At 44.4% G+C, this 18,182-nt stretch overlaps 1 protein-coding gene across 1 annotated transcript in view; it reads left to right on the plus strand.

The window, feature by feature from the left end:
• LOC147626025 (uncharacterized) overlaps positions 1 to 18,182 on the plus strand; it is a 72,414-nt gene that overhangs the window by 37,592 nt on the left and 16,640 nt on the right. The window contains exons 2-4 of the mRNA XM_086817594.1: positions 1,137 to 1,233; positions 1,425 to 1,542; positions 1,741 to 1,886. Coding sequence (XP_086673720.1) covers positions 1,137 to 1,233; positions 1,425 to 1,542; positions 1,741 to 1,886 — 361 coding nt within the window. The remainder of the gene's footprint in view (positions 1 to 1,136; positions 1,234 to 1,424; positions 1,543 to 1,740; positions 1,887 to 18,182) is intronic.

Consider the following 18,182-nt stretch of genomic DNA (forward strand, 5'->3'; position numbering starts at 1 on the left):
TAAGCTTCCCCTCAAGCAGCGGGTCGTTCTGTGGCGATGTCTGGCCCTTCTAGTGGGTGTCCTTCTGGTTGCCCGGCGTACATCCGTGCGAGATGGTTCTGCATCTTCTATGGGCTTGTCCTACCACTGCTGGCTCGTTTGACAACTCTTCTCCATGCCCAGCCTTTCCTTTGGCAAGCACTTTTGGCTTTTTGGTCTCTACCCCCGATTATGCTCTCTTTTTTTCATGGTGCCGTTATTGGCCCTTATGGAGTTTATACCATGCCTGCAACATTTAGTTGTTTGGGCACACTTCGGTGGATGTCTTCGCCTTTTTCAGATTTTCCTTGCTCCAGTCTCTCCAAGATGCCCACTTTCTTGGAGACCTTTCCACGGCCCAGTTGGAACTGTTTTATCATTGTTTCTAGTTTTCCGTAGTAGTTGCTCCGTGTTGGGGCAGTTATGAATGTACATTGCATTTATAATGAAACAGTGGTTTTCACAAAAAAGAAGATGTGTGTGTGTACAAATATATATACAAACTTGTCTAATAGCATTTTTTCGAGGTAGCTAAAAGCACGGAGGCTTGGTGCAAATCATATAAAGGCAGTACATGACTTACCCATCAATGCTAGTTGGAGGCCGCATCTCTTGCACACATTTGGTGGTTGGTTAGTGTCATGTGACAGGCCTTGAATAGCCCCACATGCCAGGAAAGCCATGTGGAGGAAGGCAGCGGGGGAGGTGGAGTCTCTGGCAGCAAAGCTGGCCCTCCCTGCGCTTGCACACGTGGCAGTCCTAGTGCCTGGACGTTTGGGATATGCTAGCAAGGCTGTTGAGGTGTCGAAGCCACTTCTTACAATGTTTTAATGGTCTAACTGAAGTTCACATTTTCAAATGTTTCTTCTTATGTTGAGGATGACATATTGAATCCAATTTTGAGTGTGATTCCATAGATGCAGTTAAGGATCTGCTCACCATCAACATGCAAGAGTCTTGGACTGAAGAATGCATTTTCACACTTATATGTGTACTTGAAGGCCTGCTCACTTAACTTCATGATGTTATAGTTTTTTTGAAATTTGAGAGGTTTTTCTTTTTAAATGAAAGACATACGAGAGTTATCATGTTATGTGGTGCCTTATATGACCTCCCAGGGACACAAGCATTCGTGCATTTCAAATGCTTGAGGAAGTGGCAAAGCGCAGTAATGGGAAGTAGAAGGCCTAGTGCCAATTATAGTCCAGCACTCATGTAAGCCTGTCTTTAATCTCATGCTTTTGCTTCACATTTTTTGCAAGGCTTTGTATTATGATTACCTCTTGGGTTCTGAAAAAGGGTGGTCCTATTCTTGATTCTATCAAGTTATTTAATACAAATTATTATGAATTAGTACCTTTTTTGATGCTCTATCAAAAGGTTTTAGTAATCTGACATCATAACAGATGCTCAGTATGCACACAAAAGTTCTCTGTAGCGCCCCCAAAACCAGCTCTCCTCTACAGAATTTGGAAGGGCCTTACGGGTTATTCATGTGAAGTTGCTGGGCTTTGTATAGTGCTGGTAAGTTTTCTCATAATGGCAATTGTACTGTACTCTGGTATACTTAAGGTGGTTAGATATGTCAAGTTTATGACGTGAAGAGCATTTTTACATTAAAGCGCTGCTTGAGTCGTCCTCTCAAGTTTCTCGTGTTATCAAGAAATTTCTTATTTGTTGAGGAGGATGCTTTGCCATGTTGTTTGTATGCTATACCTTTAGTGTGCTTGCTACCTGGCACTTGCGGGCCACAACCTTCAATCACTGCTGGAGGAGTTGGGGAGTGGATTGACATTGGCTCGCGAAGTCCTTCCTTGCAGTTTTCGTTTCAATATGCTAGAAGAGAAGTGCTTGTCAAGAACATGCAGGTGATCATCAAGCTCTTGTCTTTTCAATGAATGGCAATGTGTCAACTGCATCTTTGGTTCACAGTTTTTTGTCTTGGTACTTGTATTCTTTGCAAAAATTGAAGTTTTGGTGTTGACCTTTTAAACATTGTATGGTCTTGCGCATTGTGTTCCGGCTGTATGATAGAAAAGACATTGTATGGTCTTGCGTGTTGTGCTCCGGCCGTATGATAGAAAAGACATCCATGATAAACCAGCAGATCCATTATCCTATAATCCTCCAAGCCCTTCTCCTTTTCTCCCCTTTTCCTCCATGCCCAATACACCTAAGATGACAAGATCCACCAAATGGGAGGGGTTGTACGCCTCCCTCAATGGAGTAATCGAGAAGATGGAAAAACCCCTCGCCGCCTCCACTGACAAGCACCCACTCGGCACCGCATCCAAGGAAGGGTTGAAATACATGCGGGACATTCTTCTCTTACAAGAAGAACACCAAGCCTGGGAGATGGAGGAGCTCAAGGAAATTTACCGAGAGGAAATCATGAAGCTCAAAGAAGAGCTTGCCGAATGCAATGCCCAGATGAAGGAGGACGGTGAGATCTCCAATATTATGGAGGTCAAGGAGGAGATAACGAAGGACATGGAATCACACATTCAAGCTACAAAGGATGAGCTCACCAAGGGGTGGGCTGAAGTGGTCAAGCAAGAGGCCACTAAGGAGTGGATAGAGGTGAAGAAGAAGCACATGTCTACACCCTCTTCGGAGATTATCAACGAGACATTGGAGGAAGACAAAAGGAGGACTCGCATGCTTCATGTGCGAGTTACTGGCATGCATGAGGGAGCTCCCCCAAGGCCGATGTTCTAGAGCTTTGCAAGAAGCTCAAGGTTGACGGATATCCCTTTGCGGATGCATGGAGAGCTGGAATAGACACTACACGACCATGCCCTCTGTTTATTCGCCTCCCGGATCTTTTGAGTCTTCAGGCATTCATGGATACCCGCAGAGCCCTTAAAGGCGAGACCATTTACCTCTCGGATGATCTTACACCCACATAGGTGGCTCATCGGAAGAGCTCCATGGAGGAAGTTATGGCTGCCCCCGTAAGGAGGGCAAATGGACAGTTTGGGATATAGAGAAGTGATCAGGCAGATACAGGAGGCCAGTGCTTTTCTCAGGATCATGTGCCAATTACAAGATATGGGAGACATCTTACTCGAGTTGGGATCCAGACACCATCTCGTTATTTGTAACGGGATGACACGATGGCCACATTCTGAAGGGCTTACTTACTTTCCACATGGAGGGGGATCCTGTCACAAACCCCTATATTCTAGGGACATGCGGATGCGTGTCAGGCCTAGAAACATGCGGATGCATGTATGTATTATACCTGGGCATGTGTATGGATCATATGAGTGGATGCATATGAGTCCAAGGACATGGCAGGACATTTGTAGACTTTCGGGCGGTGCCCGTGTGGATTCCGGCCATACACACATGGTGTGTTATGATGGCAGGTGGAATATTTTCAAGTACAAGAATGATGATAGGTGGTTCTCCAAGTTTACATGTGCACAATGCATAAATGATGCATGCCATAACTTTATTTTACTTTGTGTGACATTGTCTTGCTGCCTGGACAATGCTTGTTATTTTGGCTTGTGAAGTCCGAGGGACCGGGGACGCTCGGGCACCTTGTGGACACGTGTGTGCAGTCCTGTTTGGGCCTAAAACTGTGGGCTTATGGGTTTTGCAGGTGGTAAGTGCGTCCACACTCAATTTATAGCTTACTTCATTTACTACTACGGTTTATTGGTTTGCAGGTCCACACTCATTAATAAGTGGCCGGACAACTTATAATGCGTTCGCATTTGGTTGGACCAAAATTAATGAAGTCCGGACAGCTTATGGCCATTTCCCATTTGGTTGGACCTAAACTTATAGAAACAGGACAAATGGAGCACTATGGGCTGGACACCTACCTGGACACCTTATGGGGACACATGTCAGCCAGCATGTGTACCCACCAGGCCCCTGAGGTGGCACTTGAAAAAGGCGCCTCCCGCAAGAGGCCCTTTTGGGCTGTTTTACTCATTATTCAACATATTGGAGAGCTGGTTGGAGCTTTGGGAGTTGCTACAGGGCTGGTTGCTTGCTTCCCGGACTCACACAAGCTTGGACAACGATCCCCACACTCTTCTAAAGGGCTGGTTGGTAAATTTCAGACCTGCAATTTCTGGTTATTGCGAGTTTTGGGTTGGTTACAGGTGTCCAAAGTCAACTTGGACAGTACAAGACAGCTCTAGGGACCTCCACAGGGCTGTAGGACCCTTTACAGGTGGATTTCTCGCGACAGAAAGTTGCTGTTTTGGACTAGTTATTGCACAAAACAGGCCGGACAGCAATGGAATATGTGAGCATGGATGTGTCTCAAGGATTCCTGGTATAGCAGGTGCTTAGGGCAAGCATTGGGGACACTTGCTCGCGGAGAACATAGGTTTCTGGATCAGTTTCTCACGTGGAAACAGGGCCTAAAGATCCATTTACATCTTGTGCAGGGCGGAGTACCTGTGAGGATTGTGATACTCTTGTGCAGGGCGGATGTACCTGTGAAGAGGCTTGTGCAGGGCGGATGTACCTGTGTGTAGGGCGGATGTACCTACAGATTCTCTTGTTTGAAATGTATTCATTCATAATGTATTTGGAAGAATCAGGTGCAGGCTGGTGGTGAATCCCCAGGCACCCGTAATCTTGTACTTTGCAGATTCTTTTGGTAATATAACCTAAAGGGGGGGGGTCAGCCTATCATCGGCCCCTTTATGTGGTGTACTGTCATTTTCAGCTTTGTGGTTGTAATGCTCAAGTGTTAAGTGCTCAGAATCTTGTTCACATTTATACGATTCCAATACACGCGTCCGCTTCCCGTTACATTGGTATCAGAGCTCAGTTTTTCCCCTCATTGGAAAACGGTCTGAGGCTTGGAATCATAACTGGTGACCTGATTTGAGTGTCATGGACAGCCACATTTCTGACAGTGAGGAGAACACACAGGATCGTGAATTTCATGGTACAAGGGATGCTGCAGGCAATGATGTCTATGGAGATGCAGGTACTCATGACACTATGCATTCTGATTTGGAATCTTTGAGGCGTCAAGTGTGACGCTATAGGGCTGAAACCGAAGAGCTCAGGTCATTGAAAAATGACCCAGATGTACAAAGGGTGTTGGCTGCGAAGGCAAAGGCTTCGGTCCATGAAGTCACTTTTGAAGCAATTGCAAAGGAAATGGATGTTGAGAAACCCCGAGCGCTTGTACTTGCATACCTAATGGTTAAGGGTGATGTATACACCGAAGCAGATGGTAGCAAGCAGGAAGAGCACAACAAGTGCCAAATGCTGAAAGGACAAGAGTCCCTGGTGCTAGGCTTGATGCAAGTCAAGAGAAGAGTAAGGATGAGGGATCCTCTACTCATTCCCGCTTTGCTCCAAGAAGACATATCCGTTCTCGTGTTGAGCTTTCCACTCATTCGGAGAGAGTGGCTCAAGAGAGAACGGAGAGGGATAGTGAATCTTCATCGCGGCATCATCACCATGGAGATGAACAGGATGTACATAGGGATGCACATAGAAGGAAGAAGCCTCGAGAGTTCAAGTCCGGTGACAAGGATGTAAAGTTTGAAAACTTTCAGGGACGGATGGACTCTACCAAAGCTCTTGCTTTCATTAGACAGTTTGAGATAGCTTTTTGCAATGAAGACTTTTCGGAAAAGTCTATGCTCAGGCATGTGGGAATGCATCTCAAGGATACGGCAAGTGATTGGTGGCTTGCAAAAATACTTGATGGAAGTGCTGCCCCAACTTGGTCTTCTTTCAAAATTCAGTTTTATGATCAATTCTTACCACCAAACTTTGCAAAGGATGTACGCAAGGAGTGGGATTGGCTGTCCCAAGATGAGGGAGAGTCCGTTGCTTCATACATAGCAAAGTTTTGGAAAGTCCTTCTCAAGGTTACTCCCTTCATGAAGATTGGAGAGGACGAGAAGAAGAGAAAGTTTGAATTGGGGCTCCATCACATCATCCAACAAAGCTTGGGAGTGTACCCAAATAAGACCATACAAGAGCTTATACACTCAGCCATGATTGCGGAGAACTTGCACATGAAAGCACCCACAAATAAGCCATTTGCAGGTCAAAACAAGAGCAAATTCAGGGCTGGTTATGACCAGAAAAAGGGTGGACAGCCACCTAAGAATGCTCCCAAAGATGGCCGAGATGCAAAGGATGACTCCGAAAAGAAGCCGGGGGGTAAACGCCACAATTTTGGGCTCTCAAAACAGCAATTGGAAGAGTACAGGAAGGCTGGAAAATGCTTTAAGTGTGGCAGTAAAGATCATATATATCCTAAATGCCCACAGAATCCTAAGAATGCTGAGCCTAATGTGGAAAAGCCTCTTGTGAATGTTGTACCCGATGTGCAGGGTAATACAGGGCATGAACCCAAGAGTAGAGTCATATGCAAGGCTTGGGGCTAATTGAAGGATCAGTCCGCTTTGTTTCTTTTCGATGATGCTTCCACAGATAACTTTATATCCGTACAGATGGCTGCCGCCATAGGTCTCAATGTGGAAGACATGGGAATGCAAATGAATGCAGATGCCGCCTTTGAGGGCAAACAGGTTGATGTAACTCCAGTCATTGGTAAGCTCCGTGTACATATACAGGACTACCTCGACCATGAGAGCTTTTTAGTGGCTCCTCTTACAGGTTGTGATGTTTTGTTGGGGATGCCCTGGCATCACCGTTTAGAGCCTATTAAGGCTTACAAAGAGAAGAAAATCAGCTTTGTACATAGAGGCCGTGAGCACTCTATAGATGCTGGTACTATTGGAAGTACCATACCTCTTGTAAGCCATGTACAAATTAATAAGCAATAAAGAAATCAGCTTGTTCTTACTTGGTTTTTGTACGTGATACCATTGAACATTCTAGTGTTGATGTTAGTACATTAGATCAAGACAAGCTTAACTTTTTGAATGAGTTCAAAGATTGTTTTGTGAATGCTTTGCCAGCAAGGTTGCCACCCGAGAGGCCGGAAGATCATTGCATAGATCTAATTCCCGGTAGCTCTCCACCTAATAGGCCACCATACAGGGTGAGTGCTAGTCACCAAGAAGAGATTATGGCACAGGTGAATGAACTTTTGGAAAAGGGTTTGATTCGGCCTAGTTCCTCGCCATATTGCTCACCGGTACTTCTTGTTCAAAAGAAGGATGGTACTTACAGGATGTGTGTTGATTACCGTGCCCTCAATAAGATAACCATCAAGAATCGGTTTCCGATTCCACGCATTGATGACATCTTGGACAAGCTTGAAGGTTCGGCATGTTTCAGCCAAATAGACCTCAAGAGTGGGTATCATCAAGTGAGAGTGGCACCTCAAGATGTACACAAGACTGCATTTAGGACAGCCTTTGGTCTTTATGAGTTTTTGGTAGTGCCTTTTGCCCTTACAAATGCACCCGCTACCTCTAACAGGATGATGGACAGGGTGTTCAGAAAGCATAGAAAGTTCACGGGTATATTCTTTGATGACATTATTGTATTCTCAAAGAATGAAGCCCAACATCGTGAGCACCTGGCTATTGTGTTTAAAGAGCTTAAGGAAAATCAGCTCTACATAAATGCAAAAAAGAGTGAATTCTTCCTCCCAGAGGTTCACTATCTTGGTCACATTGTATCAAAGGATGGTGTACGCATGGATCCCGCAAAGATACAAGCCATGCAAGAATGGCCAGAGCTGAAATTAGTCCATGAAGTGAGGAGCTTCCTTGGTTTATGTGCTTACTACAGGAGGTTCATCAAGCATTTTGCTTTCATTGCCGCTCCGTTACATGAGTTAACGAAGAAGAAAGCAATCTTTAAATGGACACAAGAAGAGAGAGATGCCTTTCAAAAGTTGAAGAGTGCAATCATCTCGGGACCGGTACTCATTATTCCGGATTTGCACAAACCTTTTGTGGTGGAATGTGATGCATGTGGGGACTGCATAGGGGCTGTTTTGAACCAAGAAGGACATGCCATTGCCTATGAGAGCAGACGCTTGCAACATGCAGAGCTTCACTTACAGGTTTATGAGAAGGAGTTGTTGGCTGTAATTCATGCCCTTACTATTCGGAAACACTATCTTTTAGGGGCTGATTTTATGGTCAAAACTGATCATCAAAGTTTGAGATACTTTTTGACTCAAAGTAAGCTCTCAGAGAAGCATATGAGATGGGCAAATTTCCTCTCAATGTTTCATTTTCAGATTTTACACACTCCAGGGAAAAAGAATGTGGTGGCAGATGCCTTATCTAGACGACCACAGGTTCATGCTATTACAGTTGCATACCATGAGGACTTATCGGATATGCGTAATACTTATCATCTGGATGAGGATTTTGCACATATATGGGCTGATTTGCAAGAGGGTATTGCTGTCCCATCTTATGTCATAAGAGATGGATATCTCATGATGCAAAATCGTATGTGTGTGGTAAAGAACCTTCGCCATAAGGTTATGGATGAGTGCCATGCTCCTCCATATGCAGGTCATAGAGGCATTTTGGCCACAGCACAAGCTTTGGAGAGGTATTTCTTTTGGCCAGATATTCGCAAGGATATTGAAGCATATGTACGTGAATGTATGGTATGTCAAAAGGTCAAGTTTGACCGACATAAAGCACCTGGATTGCTTCAGCCTTTGCCTATACCGAATGAACCATGGGAAAGCATTGCTATGGATTTCATTATGGATTTGCCAAGGACGCCACAGGGAAATGATGCTATTTGGACCATCATTGACAGGTTTAGCAAGCAGGCACATTTCATTCCCGTGCGCAAGACAATAAAGCCAGATCATATGGCTAGGATGTTTTTGGCACAGATATTCAAACACCATGGCATGCCTAAATCTATTGTGGGGGATAGAGATCCTAGAACCACAAGCTTATTTTGGCGCGCATTGTTTGACAATATGGGTACAAAGCTGAACTTCTCATCAGCTTACCATCCACAGACAGATGAGCAAAGTGAAATAGCAAATTCAGCCGTCCTCGACTTGCTGAAATCTTATGTATCCGACCGCAAATCGGATTGGGAGAAGTATTTACCACTTGTGGAGTTTGCCTACAACAATACGGTACATACTTCTACGGGCAAGGCGCCCTTTGAGATTATCTATGGCAAGGTGGTACTACCACCCATCCTTCGTACAAAGGATGAGATTTTTGCAGCAGATGAGTATGTCAGAGACTTGGATACTGCATTTGCACAGGTACGGATAGCCATAGAGAGGTCTCAAACCAAGAATAAAAAGGCAGCTGACAAGCATAGAAGGGATGTATAATTCAAACAAGGTGATTGGGTCTTGCTGAAATTTGAAAAGGCACGCCTTCGGAAGAGGCCAGGGAAAGAGGGAAAGTACCCTAAACTTTCCAACAGGTACTATGGACCTTTTTAGATCTTGGAGAAGATCAATGATGTTGCATTTCGGCTTGTACTCCCAGATCATTGGAACATGCATAATGCTTTTCATGTGAGCCTATTGAGGCCTTATGTGGGACCGACACCGTTTGAGCCGGTTTTGGAAGACCCACCCGAGGTGGATGAGCTGGAAGAGATTCTTCAACCTGAACAAATTGTTTTTCACAAGGAACGAAAGCTTGCGGGAGGCAAACTTGTTCGTAGGTACCTTGTGAAGTTCAAGAATTATTCAGCTTTGGATGCGAAATGGATGGATGAGGCCTACTTCGAGGATTACCCAGATCTTTTGAAGGCCTATCTGGAGGCTTTTCAGTTGCGGTCAACTGATGAGAAGCCGGGGGGAATGTCACAAACCCCTATATTCTAGGGACATGCGGATGCATGTCAGGCCTAGAAACATGCGGATGCATGTATGTATTATACCTATGCATGTGTATGGATCATATGAGTGGATGCATATGAGTCCAAGGACATGGCAGGACATTTGTGGACTTTCGGGCGGTGCCCGTGTGGATTCCGGCCATACACACATGGTGTGTTATGATGGTAGGCGGAATATTTTCAAGTACAAGAATGATGATAGGTGGTTCTCCAAGTTTACATGTGCACAATGCATAAATGATGCATGCCATAACTTTATTTTACTTTGTGTGACATTGTCTTGCTGCCTGGACAATGCTTGTTATTTTGGCTTGTGAAGTCCGAGGGACCGGGGACGCCCGGGCACCTTGTGGACACGTGTGTGCACTCCTGTTTGGGCCTAAAACTGTGGGCTTATGGGTTTTGCAGGTGGTAAGTGCGTCCACACTCAATTTACAGCTTACTTCATTTACTACTAAGGTTTATTGGTTTGCAGGTCCACACTCATTAATAAGTGGCCGGACAACTTATAATGCGTTCGCATTTGGTTGGACCAAAATTAATGAAGTCCGGACAGCTTATGGCCATTTCCCATTTGGTTGGACCTAAACTTATAGAAACAGGACAAATGGAGCACTATGGGCTGGACACCTACCTGGACACCTTATGGGGACACATGTCAGCCAGCATGTGTACCCACCAGGCCCCTGAGGTGGCACCTGAAAAAGGCGCCTCCCTCAAGAGGCCCTTTTGGGCTGTTTTACTCATTATTCAACATATTGGAGAGCTGGTTGGAGCTTTGGGAGTTGCTACAGGGCTGGTTGCTTGCTTCCCGGACTCACACAAGCTTGGACAACGATCCCCACACTCTTCTAAAGGGCTGGTTGGTAAATTTCAGACTTGCAATTTCTGGTTATTGCGAGTTTTGGGCTGGTTACAGGTGTCCAAAGTCAACTTGGACAGTACAGGACAGCTCTAGGGACCTCCACAGGGCTGTAGGACCCTTTACAGGTGGATTTCTCGCGACAGAAAGTTGCTGTTTTGGACTGGTTATTGCACAAAACAGGCCGGACAGCAATGGAATATGTGAGCATGGATGTGTCTCAAGGATTCCTGGTATAGCATGTGCTTAGGGCAAGCATTGGGGACACTTGCTCGCGGAGAACACAGGTTTCTGGATCAGTTTCTCGCGTGGAAACATGGCCTAAAGATCCATTTACATCTTGTGCAGGGCGGAGTACCTGTGAGGATTGTGATACTCTTGTGCAGGGCGGATGTACCTGTGAAGAGGCTTGTGCAGGGCGGATGTACCTGTGTGTAGGGCGGATGTACCTACAGATTCTCTTGTTTGAAATGTATTCATCCATAATGTATTTGGAAGAATCAGGTGCAGGCTGGTGGTGAATCCCCAGGCACCCGTAATCTTGTACTTTGTAGACTCTTTTGGTAATATAACCTAAAGGGGGGGGGTCAGCCTATCATCGGCCCCTTTATGTGGTGTACTGTCATTTTCAGCTTTGTGGTTGTAATGCTCAAGTGTTAAGTGCTCAGAATCTTGTTCACATTTATACGATTCCAATACACGCGTCCGCTTCCCATTACAGATCTACTGTAGTTGACTCCTTTGTGTGAATATATGCTCTTATGTGTGTGTGTGTGTGTGTGTGTGTTGTTGGTGTGGCCTACTCGCCTGCGACCTTGTTCGCCTGTTCGCCTGCGACTCCCTTTGCCTGCGAAGCTGCGACTCTACTCGCCTGTGAGCCTGCGACTCTATTCGCCTCAGATTCCTGCGATTGTCCTCGTCTGCGTCTCCTTTCGATTCTGCTCGCCTGTGACATAACTGTCTGTGAGCCTGCAATCTCGTCTCTCCCTCCTCCTACTCTGTGTGTGTATGTGTGTGTGTGTGTGTGTCGCTGAGATCTTCGCACGCCATCCTCTCTCCTTGTGCAGTTTCGCCTTCCTTTTTAGGTTCAGTTCGCATCTGCAGATTTTCTAGAGTTCGAAGCCAGTTTCAGAATTCCAGTGTATAGAGCTTTTTTTTTGATACGCATCAGCAGAAGCCAGTTTCAGTATTCCAGTAAATAGAGCTTCTTTTTGATTCGCATCAGCAAAAATTTTAAAGGCTCCTGTATAAGTGTTGTACAGACTTTACTCTTGCAATTATGTCTGAGACTGTTGTGACCTATGCTCGCTGGGATAATGCTGCAGACAGTAACAAGAGGCAGCATGCTGCAATTGAATCTGTCACCATGATTAAGCAAGATTCGTCGGATGCACAGTTTGTATATGAGGCTTTATGTGAGGACTTTGTAGACAGTCGTGTCAAATGGAAGGACCTGCCTCCTTCTTTCAGTTACAAGATTAAATTGCCGACGATTGTGTCTCCTCTGCGTAGATACTCAGAGAAAGGGATTATTCTCTTCTTTCCGGGTAAAATGCCTTCTGCGCAAGAAGTAGCTCAATGGATTCAGTCCATTCTAGGTGGACCCTTTGTAGATGGAGTTCACTTTGCAGCAAGGGGTTTTTATGATGTATTACTGTCTGATGGTCAATATAAGCAGCAGATGCTTGAAACTTCTCCCCTTATGTTTGGTGTACAGTTGGTACATGTGTTACCTTGGTCCCCGACCAAGGACTATCAGTCCTTGATTAGGCATCGTTGTCCTGTTTGGGTCGAGGTCGTGGATTTTCCGGAATATTTGAGGGAACATTTGCCAGGTATAGCAGCCACTCTGGGCAAAGTGGTTTGTGCACCTCGTCCTACAGGAAACAAAAATAGATTTTGCATCTTGTGGGATACGGACCATGAGCAACCACCTGCAATTGCTATTGAAGTAGAAAATGTGCGTGGCATGGGTGCACGTTACTTCAAATTAAATTGGGGAGTCTTTGCAGGTGCTTGTTTCACTTGTCATAAGTTTGGGCATATGGCTTCTGAATGTCCTTCTCTGCTGCATCCTCTGCCGTTATCTGCTGTACCTCCCATTTCAGCGAATGTGCAGCCAACTCAAGTTAAGGAGATACCAACAAATCAAGCCACTCGAAATACTCAAAAGGAGAAAGAGAAAGGAAAAGCTAAAGTTATTCCACAAGTTGTTTCTTCTTTGGCCATGCCTAATCAACCTAAGGATAAAGGAAAAGATAAAATATCTTCGGCTGAATGGAAAACTCCGAAAAAAGCTACTATGGTTCGTCGTGCTCCCGTTCCTTCACGTAATTGGACTGCATCTGCCACTATTGCACAGTCTTCCACTTTATCGACTATGCTTTCTAGAATATGGTCGGATGTAGTTCGAGGTGCTTCCTCGAGTATGGATGCCGATGTAAATGCTTTGGATATGTGTGTTGATACGAATATGCATGAGTCTCTCTTGATTCAGGGCGAGGGCTCTCTCCCTGATTCAGTTGTTGTTATGCAGCATTGATTTTGCTGGCTGTTCACTGTATATACCTTTGTACAGATTTGATGTTTGATGCTCCAATAAAATGTCTTTCGTACAATATTAGAGGACTTTGTGATCCTAGTAAATTTAGGTTGTTTTGGCACTATGTACATAAAATGCAACCTCATCTGGTGTGTGTGCAAGAACACAATCAGCATACCTTAGTGGGTCAATCAGGTCACTTTGCTGGTTATGATATATTTTATGCGGGCACTCAGCATTACTCGGGAGTTTTTATGCTTGTTAAGCATGATCTGCAACCAATGTTGGCCTACAATGATTCTGCTGGCAGATGGATGGTCATTCAATGTTTATTGTATGGACAAATTTATGAATTTGTAGCAGTTTATGCACCACAAAGCTCGGCTGACAGGGCAAATATATGGTCACAAATGTTGGCTTATCCCTGGCTCCATAATGCATTCCTTTGTGGAGATTTTAATAATGCTCCATCTCCTGAATTTAATTCCACTGGAAGAACTCACATGCTTGGAGCTGAACGCAGAACATGGAATGATTTGCTCTCTTCCTGCAATATTTTGGACCTATGGTAGCATGTATTCCCTCGTCTGCAAGGGTTTACTTTTAACCACAATGCTTTTCCACATATCTGGACACGTCTGGATCGCTGGTACTTGTTACATGCTGACCAATACTGATTTTGTTTGCAAGCCATGGATTGATCGTTCCATGTTACTCTCTGATCATTCTCCTTTATGGTTAGGCCTTTATTTTGATATGCCACAAGATGTTTCTATTCTTCAGAAACATAGGCTGTTGCTTTTAAACAACAGTTATCTTGTGCATGCTGATTTCAAGGAAATGGTTTTGCAAGCCATTGAGCCTTTGTCCCTTCAAATGCATGAGGATATTGTCATTGCTTGGTTTCAATTTGTTCAGCACATGCAGGCTGTGATCTGTGATTATGGTCGTTATTACATGGTCGACTTGCGGGATCGGATCTTGCAGGCTAAAGAAACGTGTCAATCTATGGCTGATCTTGCTCAGTTTCGGGTTTTAAATACTAATGAACAAGAATCTTTAATGCAGGCTAAGCATTTCCTCATGCTAAATGATCAGAGAAAATTGCAAAAATGGTTGACACGTTCGCGACATCGAGCTATCATAGATAAGGGTTGCTCTTCCAAAGATTTTTTCAAAAATCTAGATGCTTCAAGACAAAAGGAATGCATCAGAAGGGTGAAAAAATCTGATGGTCAATGGACTCATTCTTTGTCGGAGCTCTCGTATATTGCTAGTCAGCATTTTGCAGCTCTTTTTGCTAAACCGCCAACTACTTCACCTGACATACTTAATGCTCGTTATGCTTTATTGCATCATGTTCGGCCCATTATTTCTCCACAGGATGCTTTGGAATTAGAATCTCCGTTCACTGATATTGAACTTAAAGATGCTTTACGTTCAATGGGTCGATGGAAATCTCCCGGATGGGATGGATTGACAGTGGAATTTTTCCATGCTTTTTGGCCTCAGCTGGAACAATCATTGCTGTATATGATCAATGAAGCTTGGGCAAATGATGTACTACCATCTTCTTGGAAAGAAGGATTGGTTAAGCTTTTCCCTAAACGGGATCTTTGTGAAGCTTTTTCTGATTGGAGGCCCATTACTCTTATGCCTGTCATCTATAAGCTTCTGACTAAGATGTTGGCAAATCGTATTAAAGGATTTTTACATGATGGTTTGCATCCTGCGCAATATGGTTTTGTGCCTCGGAGGCAAATCAATGATAATTTGGCTAATGCTTATATTGCCATTGAATATGCCAAATACACTAAGCAGGATGTACTCATTTTGCAGGTTGATATCGAGAAAGCTTTTGATTCTGTGCATTGGGACTATATAGCTATGACTATGAGTTATCTTGGTTTCGGTGCGAAGTGGCAAAATATTGTGTATTGGCTCTATAATGACAATGATGCTTCTTTGATTTTGAGCTCTTCTCTATCGGATTCTTGGAAATTGGGACGTTCAGTTCGCCAGGGTTGTCCGCTTAGTTCCTTGTTGTTTGCTATTGCCACACATCCTTTTCTTTGCTACTTGGATTTTTTGCAAGCTACTGATGAATTGCATGGCTTACAGCTTCCTGCTGGGCATACTTTCCTGGCTCAGGCTTATGCTGATGATTCTTTTTTTATGCCCAAGAATACGCAACAAGATCTTCAGAGATTAATGGAGGCTTTGGAACTTTTTGGTCTGGCTGCTGGTTTGAAAGTGAATTTCCGTAAGTCTACCTTGCTTGCGCTTAACGTACAGCAATGGCATCATGTATTGTGGCCCGGTGGAATACCTCCTGGTGGACATATCGTTCGTCATTTGGGTTACCCTTTGGGTTGGCAGCTGTCATCTTCACAAATGATTCAATGGGTTATGCTAAAATTGAATCGCAAAATTGATTATTGGCAGCTTTCCACTTGGCCTCTTCATGTACGTCTCAGGATAGTGCAGGCTATTGTAATGGCTTACATACAGTTCTTTCTTCCATTGATTATGTGGAGGAAAGCTGATATAGATCGGTTTATGTCTCTGGCAATGGCAATTGTGTGGAAAACTCAACATCGCAAAAAGGGTCTTCGTCTTTTGTCAATGCCAAAGATGTGTTCTCCAAAGATACATGGTGGCTTGAACATATTGAATATTCATTTTCATGTGCTTGCTCGTAAATCCACTTTGCTGTTGGAATTTGTACAACAGCGCCAGCCATGGGCTATTATGTTGGGTCATATGTGTATGTCTATGTCTTCACCTGCTTTTGGAAAGTGGACTGTTACGTATTGGGATGCAATTTTCAGCCATTTCGATGGAAAAATTGTCGGCTGCCCTCTTTCATCTAAGTTAATTTTTGCCTGGAAACAGGTTACGCAATATCTTTTTTGGAATCCTAGGCTTAATGCGCAATCTTCTTCGCTTCGCCTTGAGAGTATTCATTGGTCAAAGGCTTTTGATGTACCCTTGGCTCTACGTGAGCCTAGGAAGGCATATTTCCTTTCAAAGAAAGGAGTTTATCTTATTGATGATGTTTTGGATGCTGGTGGCCATGTGCTTTCTTTTGTGGTTGCCGCTAGAAAATTTGGTCTGGGGATGCATTATAGATCAATCTGGCAGCTTATTCGAGAGCTTCTTGCTCCTTTTGAACCAATTGCAGATTTGGATCGTTCTGATCGTTTGGTTGATTGGAGCCTTAGAAGAGAACAACCTGCACGAGGCCCTTTATCAATGGCTAAACTTTCGGTTCATTCGATATATCATCTCTTGTTGCCTGCCTCTTGGGTTCAAGAACATGCGAATCAGATTTGGCATCTTCATAAAAGTCAGGCTTGGTGGAAACAGCGGCTTCATTCTCTTTGGAAATGCAGTCTTCCTTTGAAAAGTAGACTTTTTTTATGGAGATGCTTGATTGGAGTCTTGCCAGTCGGCCTTTTCTTGGCTAGGCGACTTTTGGCACCTTCAACTTGTCATAGTTGTGGTGCTTCTTAAGAGACAGTCTTTCATCTTTTGTGGAGTTGTCCTCTGACCAGGACTTTATTGGATCGGATTGCTGCACGTTTGAGAGCCCGCTTCCGACAGGCACCCTTTGGGAAATACTTTTGGATCTTCGGTCTTCTCCCTTCACCCCTTAGATCCTATAAAGTCTTCTTTGATTGGGTTCGCTACTGGGCTTTATGGACTACCTGGCAGTCTCGCAACAGGATAGTTTTTACTGGGCCTCATTTGGATGCTTACTCATTCTTCCGTTCCTCTCTTCAGCAATCTTTATATGACTGTCTCTCTCTTCATGAGATTGACTCATCTCTGTATGCTCTTTTTACAGATTGTTTTTAGATGTTTAACTATGTTCACACTGAACATAGTGAACACTCTAGTAGTCTCCCTTGTATATGGTCTTTTTGGTGGGTTTTCCTCGTTTTGAGGTTTCCCACCTATAATTAATGACATGAAGCTTTACAAAAAAAAAAGTGTGTGTGAGAGCATATCTTGATACAGAGTTCTACACCCACTATTGGGTACTGATGACGTTAGTGGGGATGTCGTAGTATCTAGTTCATACTATGCATAATGGAGTTGATAGTTATATAGTCTTGTGGGTTGGAGTTGATAGTTATATAGTCTTGTGGGTTGACTACCATGAGTATATAACATGCACATTCCTAAAAGGTGAATTTGGGCATGTTCCTGGATTCATCTAGGTATATAATTCAGCCGTATTAGCGGACATGCAGATTTCACATTGTGAAGTTTTCGTTCGAGTTGCGGCCAGTTGATATTGTGCTAATTCTTTACATCTTTAGCGGTGCATTTGCCCTATCAACTACTTATTTGCTGTACTAATTCTTTCTATTTGCTACTTTCCTTAGTGCTAAGCTTCATGGCTGAGTCTACCCTGCATCTCCAGAGGTTTGACAGAAACTTAGTACGAGCAGGTTAACTACACCCCATCCGCTCATGGAGGCGGTTCTCGGCCATGGGCATGCAAACTTTTCCTGTACCCGCAAACGGGTGGCGCCAACAAAGTGCGAGCCCACCTCTTGCATGAGAGTGGGCATGAGGTGTGGTTTTGCATGAATGTCGTGCCCGAAAAGAGACGGGAACTTCTTGACAAGCTTGCCGTCTACGAGGCGGTCGAAGCGGCAAGAAGGACACCACGAGTGGCCGTGGATCCCGCGACGATGGGGAAAGGAACTCAAGCCTCTACGATGGAGTCATGTGGTGGATCATGATCATGCACGCCATCACCTTCACCATCGACTCGGAATGTTGCTCCATCCATGATGCCGGCACCCTCCATCTCCACGGCCTCTCAACCCTTGCGTGGCCCACGACGACAATCTACACTTGGGGAGAATTGAAACCCCAAGTTGAAGGGGGAGGTGGATATGGCGGTGGCCTGCTTCTTCTTCCACGACCACATTGCCTTTCAAGCGGCTAGGTAACTGCAATCGATCATTGCCAATTCATCATTCA

This window comes from Cibotium barometz, chromosome 23 (genome assembly GCF_041138505.1).
Source record: "Cibotium barometz isolate CiBa-2024 chromosome 23, ASM4113850v1, whole genome shotgun sequence".
NCBI classification, from domain to species: Eukaryota; Viridiplantae; Streptophyta; class Polypodiopsida; order Cyatheales; family Cibotiaceae; genus Cibotium; species Cibotium barometz.